This window comes from Xenopus laevis, chromosome 4L (assembly GCF_017654675.1).
Source record: "Xenopus laevis strain J_2021 chromosome 4L, Xenopus_laevis_v10.1, whole genome shotgun sequence".
NCBI lineage: Eukaryota > Metazoa > Chordata > Amphibia > Anura > Pipidae > Xenopus > Xenopus laevis.
The window spans coordinates 31,704,531-31,725,024 of NC_054377.1; the positions used below are offsets into that span (position 1 = coordinate 31,704,531).

The 20,494-nt window shown below is 38.6% G+C and overlaps 1 protein-coding gene across 1 annotated transcript in view; it reads left to right on the forward strand.

Moving 5' to 3' along the window:
* Window positions 1-20,494, forward strand: part of ltbp3.L (latent transforming growth factor beta binding protein 3 L homeolog) — an 85,504-nt gene that overhangs the window by 57,767 nt on the left and 7,243 nt on the right. The window contains exons 11-22 of the mRNA XM_018257727.2: window positions 823-918; window positions 998-1,123; window positions 1,731-1,862; window positions 7,703-7,831; window positions 10,966-11,085; window positions 11,165-11,293; window positions 11,450-11,617; window positions 11,727-11,810; window positions 13,491-13,619; window positions 14,206-14,343; window positions 14,728-14,868; window positions 19,722-19,874. Of these exons, the coding sequence (XP_018113216.1) occupies window positions 823-918; window positions 998-1,123; window positions 1,731-1,862; window positions 7,703-7,831; window positions 10,966-11,085; window positions 11,165-11,293; window positions 11,450-11,617; window positions 11,727-11,810; window positions 13,491-13,619; window positions 14,206-14,343; window positions 14,728-14,868; window positions 19,722-19,874 (1,545 nt within the window). The remainder of the gene's footprint in view (window positions 1-822; window positions 919-997; window positions 1,124-1,730; window positions 1,863-7,702; window positions 7,832-10,965; window positions 11,086-11,164; window positions 11,294-11,449; window positions 11,618-11,726; window positions 11,811-13,490; window positions 13,620-14,205; window positions 14,344-14,727; window positions 14,869-19,721; window positions 19,875-20,494) is intronic.

Here is a 20,494-nt window from a genome sequence, read left to right on the forward strand (position 1 = left end):
TGAGGCACTGTCCATGCCTCTCATTCTCTGGCCTCTGGTTGCTCTTTGCCTAGTTCCTATCCTGTTCTCGGCTCATCTTGTTCTTGCACCTAGTCCTGGCCTATTTATGGTCCTATCTGTCCTGCTGCAGTCCTCCTTGTCATCCCTATCCAGACCCAGTTCCTGCACTGCCCCAATCTGTCCCAGAGTCTTCGTCCTAGTCCTGATCTGGTTCTACTCCTGCACCTGCATTCTGCACTGCTGTATTTCTGAGTATCAGTCAATGGGAGGCAAATAGGTGTACTTCCACCTGCCCCTTAACTTACATCATTGAGAAACACAAATTGGTGGGCAAAGGATACAGTAGCCCTGTAATGCCAGCAGCTTGCACCCAATGTCTATTTTTTTTAGGGAATGATTTTGAAGAATGTAGTGCTCCAGCAGTTGCAGCATGGATTGACTTAAGTTAGCCCTCCTGTTTTGTGAATAATTAGACCAATTCACTGAAAGCTGGACAACAATGATCCAGCCTATACCTAGGGGCATATTTAAAATTGCTTGTGTCTTTTGGCACGTGTCAAAAAAGCTTGGGTAAAATTTCAAAGATTGCCTAGCTTTTCCGGCATAAAAGTTTGGAAACGAATGCAGGGTTTCCTTAAAGATTGTTCATTTTAAATAGCCCCTCCCTCAGCTAATACATTTTCTGCGCCTTTCTCTCTGATTATAAAGATTTTTCCTCTCTGTGATATTCACTGTATAGATAGTAGATATAATTTTCTGCAGTCATAATGATGACATATGAAGGTATGAACTAGCAATCCCTGTATATACATATCTTTTCAGAGGTCGCTCTGAAACCCACTGTTGTTGCTGTTAAGAATATACCTCCTGAGTATTACAATCGGAGCGCTGCTGAGATTGCTGTGACAAAGGGAACAGGTAAGCATTATAGTAGTTTCTTTTAGGTATAACTGATTGTTGAGAACTTATTTACTGAAATGTCACTATGTTTGCATAGCAACTGATGAATGTAAACTTACAAGGGATCTTTGTGGATTTGGAGAGTGCATATCTACCCCTTCAGGATATTACTGCAGTTGTTATCATGGGTACCAGCCTCATCCCGAGAGAAAGCATTGTATTGGTGAGTAGCTACAACACAGTATTAAAACCTGTTAAAAAGCTAATATTAACTACCAAACTCCGAACAAAGGGAACAGTTATGTAATTGCCGTGGGAGGGATAGCAGTTTAGTTATTGTTTGCATTGCTTCTATACATACTGTAAAGGAATTATTACCCATGTATGAATAAATATAAATCTGCAGCATAAACAGCATGATCTGTGTTAGATAAGAAAACCTAACAAATAACTTCTTATGTTGAGACTGTTGAATACACTTCATTGTTCAATTCAATCAATACAGCTACAGCAACTGTACACTAATAAACAGAATCGTTTGGGTCATGTAAACTTTGTACTGATATATTCTGGGGTCGCCTTGGTGATGTTTTTGGTTTTATTGGATTCCTAATCAGTCTTGTCAGACCCATTTAGACTTCATCAGCCCATTAAATCATATTTTAATGTCCTGCAGTCACTTACTAGGTTTGAAATCCAAAGTATATTACCATTTTTCCATATACCATTACACGTCTTTTGTAAGTACACATTTATTAACACTGATTTATTAGCATATTGCTCTTTTAGGTCAGAGAACGGCATTAATATTATTTGTCTTTGTGTCACAGATATTAATGAATGTGACAAAAATCCATGTGGCTCTGGTCGGGGTGTTTGCCTTAACACAGCTGGCTCCTTTAACTGCCGCTGTCACCATGGCTACAGACTACAGGTGACAAATGAACAGCGAACTTGCGTGGGTGAGAGTCTGAGAACTTGCTGCCTGTCAATATGTCTCTCAATATGTTTGCATTCTTATCTCTTTATACTTTTAGGGTCAGGGCACACAGGCAGATTCGGGTAGATTATTTGCCTGACGAGGAAACTTCGGGTGACTTCGGAAAACGAATCGCTCCGAGTGCCACCCCACGGCGATTTACATTTTAGCTGGCAGGAAGGCAGGGGAGGCAGTTCGGCCCAAAGAAGAGCATATTTGTCACCGGGCGACTAATCTCCCCGAATCTGCCTGTGTGCACTGACCCTTAACAATCTTAATCTTGCCACCAGCAATCAGGCACCCTTAGCTGCAACCTTATCTCAGCAGGCCGAGTAATTATCTGTGTCACAAACTCTCAGCAACTGCTTAAAAATGTCTCTATGCATGTAGCAACTAACAACCCCATGAGGTTGCAGTTCAGTACAGTAGAACCACCTGCCAACTTTACTGCAAACCAGCTTACCAAACAAATCCCATGTGTCTAGTAAATCTAGACATGATTTGGCCAAGAATGAGATACAGATGCTCATTTAATTTTACTTTAAGGCTACTACATGCTTGCCCATATTATATGACATTGTTTTTTGAATGTGTGCTTGTCTGCTGTGTGTTACTAACTAGTACTGAAATATAGATGCTTTGTACATGTATTTTCCACTGTCTATGCAAGCATGTGTGGGGTCCCCAACCTTTTTTTACCCATGAAAAACATTCAGATGTAAAAAGAGTTGGGGAGCAACGCAAGCATGAAAAATGTACCTGGTGGTGCAAAATGTGGACTGACTAGTGGGCCTACTAGTGGGGGCCTACTAGTGGCTCTATTTCGCAGTACAGCTGGTTTTTTTGCAACCAATACTTGCCTCCAAGCCAGGAATTCAAAAATAAGCACCTGCTTTGAGGCCATTGGGAGCAACACTCAAGGTGCTGGTGAGCAACATGTTGAACGAAACAGCTACATGCAGCAGTGGAGAGTGAAACAGCCACCCATCCTTCTACAATGTAACAAGCCAACCAGTTCAGGCTATGGTAGTTACAATGTCATAAAATATAACTTTTAATTTAAATTATTAAAACACGCTTGACTGACAACACCAACAAATAAACTCGCAGCATATGAAACTCTACGCCGTGCGGGAGCGTGTCCCTAAAAAACACACAATTAAAAGCAATTTCCAGCATCACAATTGATAATTACCAAATGAGGGCACTACAAAAGGGATTATCCTTTGCTCCAACCAGTTCTCTCAATCTTTTTAACTGGATTAAAGATTTAAATCTGTTTGGAAGGAAATTATTATTACACAAACATTTCAGTAAAGATTCTAGACAAGATGTTCTATCTATACAAGAACAACAAGCGCTCAAAGATCTATGCTATTTATTGGATGATAATGAGCAATACAGGGAAACCATTAAAGGCCCATTTACCTCATTACGATCAAAAAGTCGCTTTACACCCCCAAACTCTTTATGTCCCAGGGTCGATGTATTTATTGAATGTTGCACTAAGGATCTTAAAGGACCAGTAACATCAAAAAAAAATGTTCAAAAATTCGTTAGAGCACAACAAAAAATTAACACAGAGACAAATGAAACTTTTAAATAGCAAAGACTTTATTAAGAAATAACTTACAGAAAATCCACTTCCTGTCCTCTTCAGAAACGGCGAAAAGGCGACCATCCACACTGCAGCAATCGATTTCTTCTCCCTGGATATTCACTGACATCCTCCTCTCGTTGTGTCCAACAGCAGCTGGTTTGTTCCTGTGCTGGCGGCGATGAACTGACAGCAGCGAGTCCTCTCGCTTCCCTTCCACTGGCCTGGCCGTCTACAGTCTCCCAACGGCACACTTGTTCCTGCACTTTCACTGTGCATCGGCTTCCCTTCCTCTCTGGGAAGGGGACAGATTGTGCGTCTGGGATCTCTGCTCGTGCTCTGCCTTCACTTCCCCGGCGCTGGAATTGGAATCCGGGGCAGCATTTCCCACAGCGCGGCCACTGCCTCCTGAGCTTTCCTTCCCAAAAGCCGATCGTGGCGCTCGCTGGTGTGAGTGAGGGAGGAGGAAGAGAAGGGCAGCTAGTAACCAGACTCGATCCAGGTCGGAATGGAAGTACGCGGCTTGGCGCGCTGATTGTACATGAAGTTGCTTCCCTAGGGTCTGTGCAGGATCGGCTCTACTGCTGCTGAAAATATACACATGCATGCTGCACTGCCGGCTAGTCCAGACATTTTATATTCACAGTAACGCGTGATGTCTATAGCAGCCCATTGATAAGGCAGCAGCTTGGGGAGGAGGGGAGACGGAGAGGGAGGTGAGGAGAGCGGAGCAGGGAAGCCGATGCACAGTGAAAGTGCAGGAACAAGTGTGCCGTTGGGAGACTGTAGACGGCCAGGCCAGTGGAAGGGAAGCGAGAGGACTCGCTGCTGTCAGTTCATCGCCGCCAGCACAGGAACAAACCAGCTGCTGTTGGACACAACGAGAGGAGGATGTCAGTGAATATCCAGGGAGAAGAAATCGATTGCTGCAGTGTGGATGGTCGCCTTTTCGCCGTTTCTGAAGAGGACAGGAAGTGGATTTTCTGTAAGTTATTTCTTAATAAAGTCTTTGCTATTTAAAAGTTTCATTTGTCTCTGTGTTCATTTTTTGTTGTGCTCTAACGAATTTTTGAACATTTTTTTTTGATGTTACTGGTCCTTTAAATGTCTCCATAACAAAGTTAAAGGGAGACAGAACAACTCTAGTAATCTAACATGGAAGGAAAGAAAAGGTCTAAGGGAACTAGAGACCAATAGGGAGATTATAATAAAACCCAGCGATAAAGGGGGCAACATCGTAATCTTGGATAGAGCATCATATGTACAAGAATGTCGGCGACAATTAACAGATAATACATGCTACATCAAATTAAGGGGAGATCCAACTACAACTTTTCAACAGGAATTATTTGATGTACTGGAAGGGGGAATAGATAATGAATTGATCAATAAAGATGAATATACCTTTTTAAAGGTCAAGTTCCAACATTTTATACCATCCCCAAGATACACAAGAACCCTAAAGCACCCCTAGGTCGCCCAATAGTTTCAGGGATAGGAAGCCTTACGGAACCAGCGAGTATCTATGTTGACACAATCCTGAAACCATTTGTAGAAAATTTACCATCGTTTGTCCAAGATACAATGGATGCCCTAAGACATTTACAAGGTATTACGTTAAATAGCCAGGATTTCCTTGCATGTTTAGATGTGGAGTCGCTGTATACCAGTATCCTCCATGAAGTAGGCTTGAAGGCAGTCAAAGATACCCTCAGACAGAGGGGTCCATTATATGAAAAACATAGTACCTTTGTGGTGGAACTCCTGGAATTCATTTTGCGGCACAACTACTTTACCTTCAATTTACACTACTACCATCAAATTAGGGGGACCGCAATGGGTAGTACATGTGCCCCCAGTTATGCAAACATCTATTTGGGGTGGTGGGAGAATAACATGGTTTTTGGGGACGAACTCATGGAATACACGCAATATATCCCTATGTGGTTACGCTACATAGACAATATAATACTGATATGGTCCGGCACCAAGGATAAATTCTATGAGTCCGTTAATAAACTTAATGTTAATGATATTAACCTCAAAGTTACAGCTGACAATGACAAAAATGAAATACATTTTCTAGATATCCGTATTTTCCGTGGTGCGGACAATAATATACATACAACATTGTTTAGAAAACAGACGGCTACCAATAGTCTGTTACATGCCAAGAGTCAACATCCTCAAAATACTATTAAAGGTATTCCAACAGGTCAGTACCTAAGGCTAAGAAGACTCTGTAGCACGGTGGAGGATTTCATGGAGAGATTAAACAAATCCTCACCAAACACTGGCATATTTTAGAACAGTATCAGGATTTGAAAACAGTAATAGGGGACAAACCTACCATCACGTTTAGACGCAGCAAGAACCTTAATGACAGACTAATTAGGAGCCATTACAATAATACACCTATACCTACCTGGCTGTCAAATAGGACTAAGGGCTGCTATAAGTGTGGAACCTGCAAAGCATGCCCATGGATAAAGAAAACAACTCAAGTTGAATGTAGATCAGACATTAAAGAATATCAAATTAAAGACTTTATTAATTGTAAAACAAGAGGTGTTATTTACATCATGAGTTGCATATGCGGCCAAAACTATATAGGAAAAACTAAAAGGGAATTTAGACGGAGGGTCCTTGAGCACATAGGTGATGTGCAACATAAAAGGAACACATCAGTCGCCAATCACATAAATGAGTCCCATGAAGGAGATACTTCAGTTATGAAGTTCGCCGTAGTCGAACACATTCAATCCACCACGAGAATAGGGGATATTGATAGAAAACTGTTACAATGTGAGGCGCAATGGATATACTGGTGTCAAAGTAAATCGCCAAATGGTCTAATTGAAGGATTTACTTTTGCTCCGTTTTTTAAAAATATCTTGAAGGATCACAATATTCGGGGATTTAATCAATTAACTGTTACTTACATCAACATATATTTTCTTCTAACAAGTATTCTGATTTACTATGGAAAATCACACTCTGACCAATTATATATAAAATTAAATTTCTCTGCTGACTGGCATATATGCTCCTCCGTTTTATAAGTGTGGGCATCGAAGCTTCATATATGTATTACTATACATCTGATTAGAAACAATGACTGGATATAAATTAAACTTAGATTATTAACATGACTTTTAAGCCATTTCCCAGTACTTTCTTGCGTCTAAAAAGTTCTAAATGAGTGGTCTTAATGTAGGGGTGCAGTATTGGCAATCGGCAGTAATGTCTCTAAGGGTGAAGCAGAAGATGCGCACTTTCGCCAACACAAGGGAGGTACGCTTGCAGAAAACCAGAAGTGACGTCATCACGCTGGACGCAATGCAGAACGCCTGCAAGAAACCGGAAGTGACGTCACACCGCCAGAGGTAATGGTGAAGCATGGACACGGTCCATGATGCCTATTTAAACGGCGAAAAGGAGCGCGACCAGCACTTACGCCCCTGACGAAGCTGCTTGGCATCGAAACGCGTAAGGGCAGCGTAGGTGGAAGGTGGTGTGGACAGCTCTCACTCTTCCCAACGTAGCTAGGTAGGAGGTGTGCTGGGGGAAGGGTGGGCACTGATGGGAAAGAAACCTGGCATCCCTTATAGAGCTGGCAATAACAGTGGATATTAAAATCCGTCACTAAGCTGATAGCATATCCACCACCTTTTCAGCCTGCGCAATTGCTTTTAATTATGTGTTTTTTAGGGACACGGTCCTGCACAGCATAGAGTTTCATACGCTGCGATTTTATTTGTTGGTGTTGTCAGTCAAGCGTGTTTTAATAATTTAAATTAAAAGTTATATTTTATGACATTGTAACTACCACATCCTGAACTGGTTGGCTTGCTACATTGTAGAAGGATGGGTGGCTGTTTCACTCTCCACTGCTGCATGTAGCTGTTTCGTTTTTTCAATTATTTAATTTGTTGCTAACCTGCAGGCTAACAATGGCTTAATATTTAGTCTGCTCCCAATAATCCTTTTGAGCAACATGTTGCTTACGAGCCACTGGTTGGGGATCACTGCGTTAGAACTTCTTCTCTACTTCACTTCTACTCACTCTCTGTGTATTATACAAACACACTTTTTATGTACCATTATACCATAGGCTACTCTTGTTTCACATACTCATAACATACTCATTAAATACCTGTACATCTTACAGTGAATTTCAAATTGTATTTTCAATTACCATTGCATTTTAATATTCTCTCTATTAGATGTTAATGAGTGTCTCCGAACTGGGGTTTGTGGAGACTCTCGCAGCTGTTTCAATTTCCCAGGATCATATAAATGTGAGTGTCAGCATGGATACAAACAGAGAACCACAAGACCTCTGGTATGTGAAGGTAAGGAAAAAACCTAGAAGGAAACATATATAGTGTAAAGATACACATATAATCTACAAACCAGCTAATTCCCTATGGGCCAGACTGTAAATTATATCCTTATAAACGGCGCGTTATTGCGTCAGAACGCGCCGTTTATATATTAAAGAGACAGCAATCATTACTTGCGTGCTGTCCCTGAAGCTTCTCCTCCAGCTTCGCATCACATTCCCCCCTCCTCCTTCTCCTCCCTCCCTTACTTCAAACAGTCGCTACTCCTTCTTCACTACGGCTGTAGCCTTCCCTCTCACTGCCTCCCAGGTCTTGCGCCCTCTGCCGATGCTTCCTCAGAGTCTTTCTCTTCCGCTCCCCCTCCATTTCCTGTCACGCTCCCTCTGTGTCTCTCTTCCGCCCCGCCCCCTTAATCTCCGGTTACACTGGCAGAGTCTCTCTCCATCTTTCAACCCCCCACCTCATCTACGGGCCGGCAATGAAACTCCAGTTCATGTCAAATCTGGAAAACAAATGGTCCGATTCTAAGGAGAGCACAGATTTATAGGTGGTTACTATATCTTGAAGCATGGAAAGGCTAGAAGCTAGGTAATCTGCCATGATATTGCTCACGTGCACAACCCCCCTATCACAGAACATTAGCTTTGGGAGCCCAGCAACACCATTGAGAGTTTGAGAGCCGCTTCCTCTTTGCATTTGCAATTTTTTAAAAATTCATGCGGTGATCCTCAATCTCTCTCCCTCTTCCACTCACCCCTCCATCTCCTGTCACGCTCCCTCTGTTCCTCCCACGTCACTATGGTTTTGTTCTACCGGTCGCTCCCCACCTCCATCTATAAATCTCCAGTCAACAACATGTCTTGCTCACTCTGTCCTACCGGCCCAAAGTCCCTCTGCCTCTCCAACTCCCACATTCACCATCAATCTCCTGTCTGTATTGCTCACACTGCTGCTTTAACCCTTTGTTCTTCTGTGCCCGTGCACTTTCCACTCTCTATCTCTTTTCCCTTTCCTCCACTGCAACAGCCTGCAGAAATATGGCATATATAGTCAGCATGCCACAGTCACTCATATCAAAGGAGGACAAAAATGCAGCTACAACACAGGTACAGGGACTATGTAAAGCATAGGGGAAAATGGAACGGAAATAAACTGAAGTGTGCATAGATTATGTGTATGTGTAGATTATAATGAATAATGCACCCACTACCGAAATTTATAAAGATATTTGTAGTCACCTCGGAGTTATGTGACCTGTATAAAAGCACTCGGCCTGCGGCCTCGTGCTTTTATATGGTCACGTAACTCCTTGGTGACTTGTAATATCTTTATAAATTACGGTAGGGGGTGCATTATCCACTATATAAACACACAAAATGGCAATGATAAGCCACCAATTCCTGTCTAATATAGTGCAACATAGACAAAACCCCATAGTCTGTTTATATCACCCCAAAAGCAAATGTAACTGCTACCTTAAAACCAGATGGCAGAATCCCAGGATTAAACAAAAGTAACGGATCTGTTGGGACTAACCTCCTTCCCCCTGAGGATGAGCATCTACAGTACAAAAACAGGGCTTATTCAAATTTATACACAGATAATTAATGATAGGACTCTGAAACTCAATGGTTTTATTAGACCAAGTACTTATCTGGGGTTGCAGAGTGAAGCATATCCAGGGTGAGGTCAGTTTTAGGATAAGTAGTAGAAGGCATGAGACAAAACCATGACCAAGGTAGTCATTAAAGGGTTGGAACAAGATACAGGTATAAGTCCAACCTAACTTATTGATCAACTAGAAGCATGTCTAAAAACAATGGCATAGCTGATGAATATGTAGTCTATGGTACATGGGGAGTTAGGTTGTGTTGCAAAGCATTGCCAAAGTGCCCCAAATTAGTTATGTTGCTGCTTATCACATTTAGGGGCAGATTTATTAAGGTTCAAGTTGTGTTTTCCATAAATGCTATTTGAGTCAAAAATAAATTAAGAATTAGAGTTCTCTTCAAAAAATTTTTTTTCGAGATTTATTATACCCCAAAAATGCAAATAGCTCAAATCCGAAAATACATCTAAAACCTACCGAAGCCATGTCAAAGTCAATGCCAAAGTTCCCTTGAACCATTTGTAGATGTTAATAACCTTCATGATGTTCGAGTTTTTTTGGAGGGTTTCGCCTGAAAACTCAATTCGAGCAATTTGAGCAGTATATTTTCCGCCGAAAACTTGATCAATGCAAATTTTTGGGTTGCTAACCCCGAACTCGCTGATTCTGTTTTTTTCCATATGAGCATTTGAGCTTTTTTCCTAAATTAGAAACCATTTGAGTTGTGAGTTCATTCGAGGTCTAAAAAAACCTTGGATAAATAATGTAAAGCATTTGAAAGCTGATCTACTCTGATTAGAATAAAGTTGTAGTTTGTGTTTCAGACTGAATATGCTAGTTCTGATGATTTCAGGCATTTAATACAAAGGAAATGATCAGGAGGAACATAACGAAAATTTGTCACACCACGGCAAACACTTGGAGGCAGATTTACTAAGGTTCGAGTGAATTTTCGAAGTACAAAAAGTTCGAATTTCAAAGTAATTCTTTGGATACTTCGACCATCGAATAGGATACTACAACTTCGAATTTACTTCGATTCGAAGTAAAAATCGTTTGAATATTCGACCATTCGATAATAGAAGTACTGTCTCTTTAAAAAAACGTTGACTTCAATACTTCGCCAAATTAAACCTGCCGAATTGCAATATTAGCCTATGGGGACCTTCTACAAACTTTTTCTAAGTCTTTACACATTGAATAAAAATCCTTCGATAAAATCGTTCAAATAGTTTTTCGATCGTAGGATTGGCAAATTCGGTGAAAAAACTTTTTCAATTCGATGATCGAATTTCAACGTTTTTTGTACTTCAAAATTCGACCCTTGATAAATCTGCCCCTTAAGATCTGCATTGGGAAAAGGGTAAAACTATTTAAAATGGCTGCACAAAGCCCAGGCTTCATCTGACACATGGAAGTTACAGTACCATTTCTTGAATGTGTGCACTCAAAATTTAAACTGGGAACACAATGCTGAGGCTTAAACATAACAACCACAACACAAATATTAGCTATATTATGTTATGTGTTGCAGATATCGATGAGTGTTTTTCACGCCAGCCATGTGTTGGGGGAAAGTGTGTTAATATCCCTGGCTCGTTTCGGTGTATGTGTCCACCAGGTTACAAATTACACAACCAACATTTGTGTAAAGGTAAAACTATCCTGACTTTTTTTGCAGTATTTCTGTGTTTGAATTTATTTTTCTTAAAATGTGTGTTCATCTCTCTCAGATATAGATGAATGCTTCCTCAACCCAGACTTATGTTCCCCTCATGGCACATGTGAAAATGTGGCCGGGTCGTACATGTGCGTATGTGACACAGGATACACACTTAGTGAGGACCAAAAGAGATGCGAAGGTTAGTGGTCTGTTATTTCCCACAAATTAATTGTAGAGCCTTTGGGTTTTCTTCCATTTCTTTCTTTGTTTCTTGCTTGCTTCAGTCAGTCTTTCATTCTTCTACTAGTAATCGATCCCAATCTTCCCAGTCTGTTCAATTTTTTTTGTTTCTTAGAGGCTATGCATATCTTGGAACGTAGAGACTGCTTTTTGAATTTGGATGATTCACTATTCTGTGACAGTGTTCTTGCTGTCAATGTAACTCGGGAGCAGTGCTGTTGCTCTCTGGGGGCAGGATGGGGTGACCACTGTGAGATTTACCCATGTCCTGTGCATAATTCAGGTACTAAAATAAGACAACTTTATTGCATATTTCTACTATCTCTTACTTCATTGTTGTCTTGCCAATTGTGTCTAACACTCTTTACTGGTATTCCTTTTACTTACTGAAGCTGAATTCCTCACACTCTGTCCAGATGGTATAGGATTTATAATTGACCTTGACATCATGACCTATGGTTCTCCATCCTACAGAGGTAAGACATACACTGCTCATTAGAATAATACATTACATGTAAAGAAGTAAATTATGTTCAAAAAGAATTGTTTTCAATGAATGAAAACCGCAAACATCATAGGAATCTTGATATAAGGAACTACTGTACATATTAGACTAAATAGGTCCAGTGAATAGAACCTTCATACAGCACTGCTACAATGATAAATTATTCTTCTAAACCTGACATTTTTAACATGAACATTTTGGAGATTTTGGATTAATTAAATCATAATATTCAGGTGCAATGGTTAGCATTGCTGCCATACAACGCTGGGCTCATAGTTTCCATTCCTAGAAGGAGTTTGAATATTTGCCTGGGTTTTTCTCTGTATATTCCAGTTTCCTCCGACACTCCCAACACATTTAGAAGACTAATTGGTTTATGATATCACTGACCACTGTGTAAAAGTGTAATAAAGTGTTTAAAATGGGGTTCCATTTGTATTGTAAAGCAAATATAAAAGCATTGTTTTTTCTGGTGGGGAAAAACCTTTAGAGTACATTTCATCTTCACAAAATCTATCTTGTCAACAAAGATTTAATTCATTTTACAAGCATAATGGGGCAGATTTCTTAAGGGTCGAATTAAAACTCTCAAATTTGAATTCTGAATTATCCAAACTCGATTCCAGTTTAAATTCGAATTTTGTGATTTATCATACCCTGGCCCTTTTAGAAATCGAATTTGACTATTTGCCATAAAACCTGCCGAGTTCATGTATATGTCAATGGGAGATGTCCAGGGAAAATTTGGACATGTTAGTAGCCTTCCTGACATTCAAGTTTTTTTCAGAGAAAAAACTCGAATCGAGTTTAGTTGAATTCGATTTGATTTCGATTCAAGTTTTTGAGTCGGTAAAATTTGTCAAAGTTTTAGATATATAATTTTTTTTTATAAATAACCCCCCCAGTCAATTTCAAGTATATTAGAATTTAAAGGGGACCCATCACCCAAAAAGTTTATTCAAAAACCTATTTTATCACATTAGTCAAACAAAATGAACTTTAATTACACAATATAAATTATTTGAATCTTGTTTCCATCAGTCTGGGAACTCATAATTATAGCAAGCAGGCAGGAGCCATGTTGTGGACACTGTTATTAAGGCAAGCCTTGCATCATCTCAGAATATTGTATGTGCACCAGAATGGGGGACCCGATGTCCCTCTCCATGTCCTGGCTACACAATTAAATGGTGAACAGGGGGAATGTGTGAAGAGCAGTGACATCTCGGAAGTGCTGAACGGAAAGTGAAAGTAATTTTCTGCCCCGCCTCTATGCCTAAGGCAGACAATATTTGATTGACAGTTGAGATTTTAAATGTGCTATGAATGCTTTAATAAAAAATAGAATTTGGATTTCATGTTTAATTTGAAAAGGACTTTTATTATACAGATTGTGGGTGACAGGTCCACTTTAATAGAGTTTTAAAAAACTCACAGGAATTCGAAACTCGACCTTTAATAAATGTGCCTCAAAGTGTTGTAATTAATATATACATTTCATGGTCACAAAATCTATCTTGTCAGCACAGATTTACACACACACACACACATTGATCCATGCAAGTGAGAACTGGAATTAATGCCTGATATAAGCAGGCTGTATTTTCAGGGCTCATACCCTAAGTTTATAATGATCTCGTCTCTCCTGCAGATATTGATGAGTGCCAGTTGTTTGGACAGGAAATTTGCAAGGAAGGAATGTGCGTGAATACAAAGCCCAGCTATGAATGCTACTGCAAACATGGATATTACTATGATAATCGTTTGCTACAATGCATGGGTAAATCATATTTTATTTGACAAAGAGAAAATGGAATAAAAACCGATGTTTTTAAAAACTGGTGCATTGATATAAAAATAATTTAGGCAGAACATGCAGGGCAGTAGTAAGGTGGTAGCCCATAGTGGGCTCTGGACACAAAGTAAAAAGTTTATGAACTTTACTGAAAAAATTGGTACCAGGAAAGGGGGACTATTTACTAAGACATTGCAAACAAACACAGTGAAATTGAAGCTGTTTCTGTATGTAAATTTTCATAAGTGGTTAAATCTACAAGATGATATTCAAATATTGTTGATAGTCAGTGTTGTAAGGCTATTTTCAGAAATAAGATCTTTTTGGGGAAAAGAAACCAAACTGTTGTACTATCAACAATATTTGAATATCATCTTGTAGATTTTACCGCTTATGAAAATTTACATACAGAAACAGCTCAATAACTCCGATCTTGCAGTAAGCAATGTATTATTCCCAGCAAATTACACATATATGAAGGTATACATAAGGGGCTTTCCTTCAGTTTCCTGTAGATGATTAACATGTTCCAACTTTCCTTGCTCTAAAGATTTCTTTTTTTTCCCCACAGATGTGGATGAGTGTGTTGATGAGTCCAACTGCATTAATGGGCGATGCATCAATACCCGGGGCTCCTTCTATTGTCATTGTCCACAGCATACTCAGTATCATCCAGAACTCAAGCAATGTCTTTCTAATGCTGAACTTGGTAGGACTGATTTTATTAATAGACTTTTTTCTGCATATAGGCCTACTTTGCAACAGGCCCTCTTGGCATTGCCAGACAGCATATTCTTCCATATTTAAAAACATTTTCCAGTTCCATAATGAATGAATTCTAAAGATTCAAAGCCCCACAGTTCCAGCAATACAAATGCTGAATCAGTGTCTGGGACACCGGAAAAAAACCCAGTGGACCCTGCTGGTCCAAACCCACTCCCCACGGCCACCTGAAACTGTTGAAACCATTTTCACTAGTGGCTTTATAAGCAGCGTATAAAATTTGGTAAGATAGATAGATGATAGATATTTTTACCAAATGTTCTTTAAACCTGTCTTTTTTTTATTAATTTTGCTCTCTTTTGTCTTATAGATGTTGATGAGTGTCGAGATCCAGGATTATGTCGCAGTGGGCGTTGTGTAAATACCCATGGCTCATTCCACTGTGAATGTACTCATCCTTGGACTTTGGATCCTCTTGGCAGACACTGCAACCCTCCTGAGATGCAATCAGGTGACAGACACATTGATATACTCTTAAATAGACTTGGACTTGAAATTTAAAGTGTGTGATGTTGTAGTGTAGTGTTTGAATAATTCATTGTGTTTGCTAAATATTGGTTACAAATTTCAGAATGCATATTGCATATAAAAATAAAAAGATAAAGGACTCTACAGTGAGTGAAAAAGATGAATGATCTGAAGATTTTCTATGTTGTAAAAAGACATCATGATTGTGTGTCTGGAACAAAATGACAACATTAAACAGTTAAAAATAGGAAGATATATCATTCAATACTGTACTAAAGTAATCTCAAAATATTACATTTGTATAATAGGTGTTATTTTAAAATATTGAAATAGAGTGCATTAAAGAGAATATAGCCAGTAATAACGGGCTATATAGCCAGGAGTAGACTAACCTAGAAAACAAATTTATTTAATAAACCAAAGAAAAAATACAGTGGTGGATAAATCATGCATGTAAAGCAGGTAATGGTACCTAAAACCCAACTAATTATTGGTATTCAAGATTACAGCTGCCTTAATTAAAAAAAGACAAATAGTGTTGTTCTTCAGAAGAATTTTTAAGGACAAAAAAAGGTTTCAAAAAAAGTTTAATGTTTTTTTTGCCATTATTCTCCATTGTATTAAATTGCTTAGCTAGCACACCAACACTATCTTACCTGTACTTCCCAAACCTCTTTTGTGGCTTCAGACTACCAAACTTGCACATGTACGTAATAGCAACATTACTATTAATCCTATTATTGTCCTTTAACATCACCTTTATAATGTAAAAATAAGGTTATACATATATTTCTAGATCTTTACTAGACTCGACACATTTTCTGGAAAAAAATATTGGAGGCATAATGTTTTTTCACCTTTATTAAACACATTTTCTTAAAGGGATAATTTCATGGGAAAAAAAACATTTTTTTAAAATGAATCAGTTAATAGTGCTGCTCCAGCAAAATTCTGCACTGAAATCCATTTCTCAAAAGAGCAAACAGATATTTTTATATTCAATTTTGAAATCTGACATGGGGCTAGACATTTTATCAATATCCCAGCTGCCCCTGGTCATGTGACTGGCTACAGGAAACTGGCTACATGAGGTTACAGAGGGTGGTTGTTAATGGTACATTCACTGCTTGGAGTAAGGTTCTTAGTGGGGTACGTCAGGGTTCGGTATTTGGTCCACTTTTATTTAACTTGTTCATTAATGACTTAGGGGAGGGTATTGTAAGTAATGTATCAGTGTTTGCAGATGACACAAAACTATCCAGCCCAATAAATCCCATCCAGGATGTGGCATCCTTGCAACATGATCTTGACACACTGGCAATCTGGGCAGCTAAGTGGCAAATGAGATTCAATACAGAGAAGGGCAACTAAGCTGGTAAAAGGTATGGAAAATCTTAGCCATGAGGAAAGACTGGCCAAATTGGGGATGTTCACGCTGGAGAAGAGGCGCTTAAGGGAAGATATGATAACTATGTATAAAAATATAAGGAGATTATATAATAATCTCTCTAATGCTTTATTTACCAGTAGGTCTTTCCAGCTGACACAATGGCACCCATTCCGATTAGAAGAGGTTCTGCCTAAATATTCTGAAGGGGTTTTTTTACAGTGAGAGCTGTGAAGATATGGAATTCTCTTCCTGAATCAGTTGTACAGACTGATAAATTAGCTTTAAAAAGGGGTTGGATGGCTTTTTAGCAAGTGAGGGAATACAGGGTTATGGAAGATAGCTCATAGTACAAATGAATCCAGGGACCCGTCCGATTACCACTTTGGAGTCAGGAAGGAATTTTTTCCCCCTCTGAGGCAAACTGGAGAGGCTTGAGATGGGGTTTTTTTTTGCCTTCCTCTGGATCAACTAGCAGCTAGGCAGGTTAAAAAAAAAGTAATAGGCTGAACTTGATGGACGTGTGTCTTTTTTCAACCTAACTTACTATGTTACTGTGTTACTAATTATGCAGAAGTACAAGAAGCAGCTTTAGATTCAAGTAACTTTAATTGTGCAAAAGTCTGCAGACATTTTGTCTGACCACAGCTGCACTTGTGGGTTTCAAATCATCCCTCTAGTTGGGTTAGCTTTCATTTGTTTTACATGTTTGCCTTAACACTAATTAATGTAAATTTATTACAGTATCATTTGCTCATGTTATTTGAATATTTTGTTTTTACATCTCTGGGTAATTTGGGATCTTAGGGTACTAAAAAACTTAAGAAGTACTTTTAATATTCTATCGGCAATGTTTTTATAGGGCAATTTGAAATTTGGGTGGGGGGTTGCAATATTAATTATATTATTAATTATTTTGTTATGGAGTTCTCCAGTCTGAAATTTTTATTGTGGTCTTCTTGCTAGCAATGGGTTAAGGGGCAGAATAGAAGATAGTTAAAAGAGGGCCTTAACAGAGAGATCAGAAATAAAAACAAAAAAATGTATAAAAAAAATGTAACCATGCGGCCGCGATCCGACTAGATTTTTCGATCGAGATCTGCCCGACTTTCGGCCAGATCTCGATCGGGGAAGCCCGTCGGGGGGCCCCATACACGGGCCAATAAGCTGCTGACACGGTCTGTCGCCAGCTTTTATCGGCCCGTGTATGAACAGGCACCTTAAGAACTATACCAGAACCAACATGATTTTAAACTGCATTCTGGAAAAAGGCAAAGTAGGAATGCAAAAATAAACTCCTCAAAGAATAATTAGTTGAAAAACAGTCCAAGGGGGTTATTTATTAAAGTTCGAGTTGAGTTTACCACTAAAATTTGATTTTTTGGTAAAAACTTTGGGTTGAAAAACTTGAAAAAAAACCTTTTAGAATCCAAAAATACATACAGACCTGTCGAGGTCATGTAGGAGTCAATGGCAGATGTCCTTGCACCATCTGAAGGTTTTAATAGCCTGCATGATGTTTAAGTTTTTTTTGGACGGTTTTGCCCAAAAACTCTAATAATTCTTGCGATTCGAGTTTTTTCCTGCAGAAAACTAGATTCATTCGAGTTTTCGGGTTTCGCAACTCGATTTTGCAGAATTGAGTTTTTTCTTAAATAAGATACCATTCGAGCTGTGGGTTCATTTGAGGTATCAAAAATGCTAACCTTTGATAAATAACCCCCAAATGTTAACATACAGTTATAAAACATTGGCAAACACGTCTTATAATGAAATTTCCATATATGGCAAAAGAAAAATGATCCAAGAAAGCATTGGCATTTTGTTGCTTCTATTTTCTATGGAAAGAATTGCCTTGCTTGCAATATTCCCTAAGGAAATTTACAGTTAAGTATTGCATCTCCAAAATAAGAAACAGACTTAAAATACAGAACAAAATATGGGGGATGCTGTAAATGGCAATTGCTATAATGGAAATGTCCCATTTTTGTGTAGATTAAATATTGATAAAAACAACAGTGTAAATAGTGATAAAAACACTTAGGAGCAGTCACTATCTAGCATTTATTTAGAAGTTTCTTCTTCATTGCCTCCCAACAACAGGGACTGATGTGAATGATGAACAATCTCTGTAAAGTGCTACGTAAAAATGTTTTATATACATCTAGGATAATTAAAGGAGTTTTTCGCCTTTAAATTAACTTTTAGAACGGTGTAGAGTGATTTTCTGAGACAATTTGCAATTGTTTTTCATTTTTATTTGTAGTTTTTGAGTTATTTAGCTTTTTATTCAACAGCTCTCCAGTTTTTTAATTTCAAAACCTGTATTGATATGAATAAGACTGGAATATGAATAGACAGTCTGAATATAAAGATGAGTAATAGCTTTTATTTTTAGATGGGGTCAGTGACCCCCATTTGAAAGCTGGAAAGTCAGAAGAAGGCAAATAATTAAAAACTATAAAAAATTCAGTCAACTTAAAGGTGTGCAACTCCTTTAAAATAATACCTTTTCTTCTCCATCTTTCATCATTTCATCTCACCTCTAGTCTCTGCTTTTATTCTGGTAAATGCATGACTAGATGCTGTCTCCCATTGTTTTAAACTCACCATTGCATTCCCTATCTGCATCCAGAGCATCATACAGATCTTTAAATCCCTTACTCTCATCTTGTTCTCAAACTCCTTATCCCAGAACCCCCCAAAAAAACATGACCATGCAACCTATTCATCCTTTGGCATAAAGGGATATTTTACATTTATATTATCTTTTATTATGATATAGAGGGTGGTATTCTGTGATAATCTGCAGTTGGTTCTCATGTCTTGTTTTTTGCTGTTTTTTATTTATTTATTTAAATTGTGTAGTTATGCATCTCTCAGAATTCAGCCATGACCCCTGCTATCTACTTGCTAGTGCTTAGTACAATGGCAACCTAGAAGCAGTGTTAAAAGTCAGCTTCTAAAAAAAAAACAGAAATACATAGCAACAAGATATAAATATATATATTCAAAAGCATCAATATCAATCAATCTTTTTGGTTGCTCTGGTCAGTGGCCTTTAATACCGGGCAGTATATTTATTTGTAGGCTGAAAATAAGCTGAATACAAAATGACAAACTGAGCACATAACATACTTAAAGTTAATTTAAAGGAGAAAATCCCCTTTGATGTATTTATGCTTAATCTATTTTAACATACAATACACCCAACAGTAACCTGGTTGTTGAACCATTATGGCCAAGGTTAAGTAAACCCTTCCTTGTCTCATGAAGGGTCATTTTTGGAAGAAGATTCCAAAACATTAACTTCCATTAACCTTGAAGGTTGAAGTATTACAGCATCTCCAGACATGGGGATACATCTATTCTACTTCTAATTTTCACCATGCAAAAGTAAACAATGAAAAACGCAAAATAAACAACATAATGATCATTGTCTGTTACAGATCGTGAGGCCCAGGATATTTGTTGGCGAATGCGTGGTACAGATGGAATCTGTTCCCAACCCATGCCTGGCCCCCAGTTGTCACTGGCTGAATGCTGCTGTCGTCAAGGACAGGGATGGGGTTTGAGTTGTCATTCCTGCCCACCCAGACATGGTGAGACTGTTGCTTGATTGCAAGTTGTAGTTTACATTAAATATTTATAGAGAGAATTCTTGCAGTAGGCAAGATTCTTCTACATTGGAAGACATAGCTTCCCTCCATCTTACTGTGAAGAAGCAGCACTGGTAAATGTATCACTGCAAGCACACAAGGTTCTAGAAACTAGCAGAGGACTTTTGAAAACAAATCCTGTATTCTGAAATTGTTTTGTCAAATTGGGGGTATACGTTCATGTAGTTTTTCATACATATTGGGTTGTGGCATGGTCCTAACCCCTCCTGGTCATAATACCACCCCTCCAGATCCCTTAATTTAATGAGGCTTGAAGTTTACCAGTTAATACAGAAGCCTATACAGCTCATATTGTTTAAACATAAATGGAGGAGTTGCTTGCTATCTAAGTGGATACATATTGTACCGCAGAATAGAACACTATCAAATATTTTAATAAATTATGCATAGAACAGGTGGATTTATTTAAAATGAATCTGATTTTAAATGGATAATCTGGAAAATGTACACTATCCAAGCATGGCTGCATTCCCCTACATGCATTGTTCATGGGTATGCTGATATATATGAAACCCAACATTAGGCAGATTTAAGAAGACTTT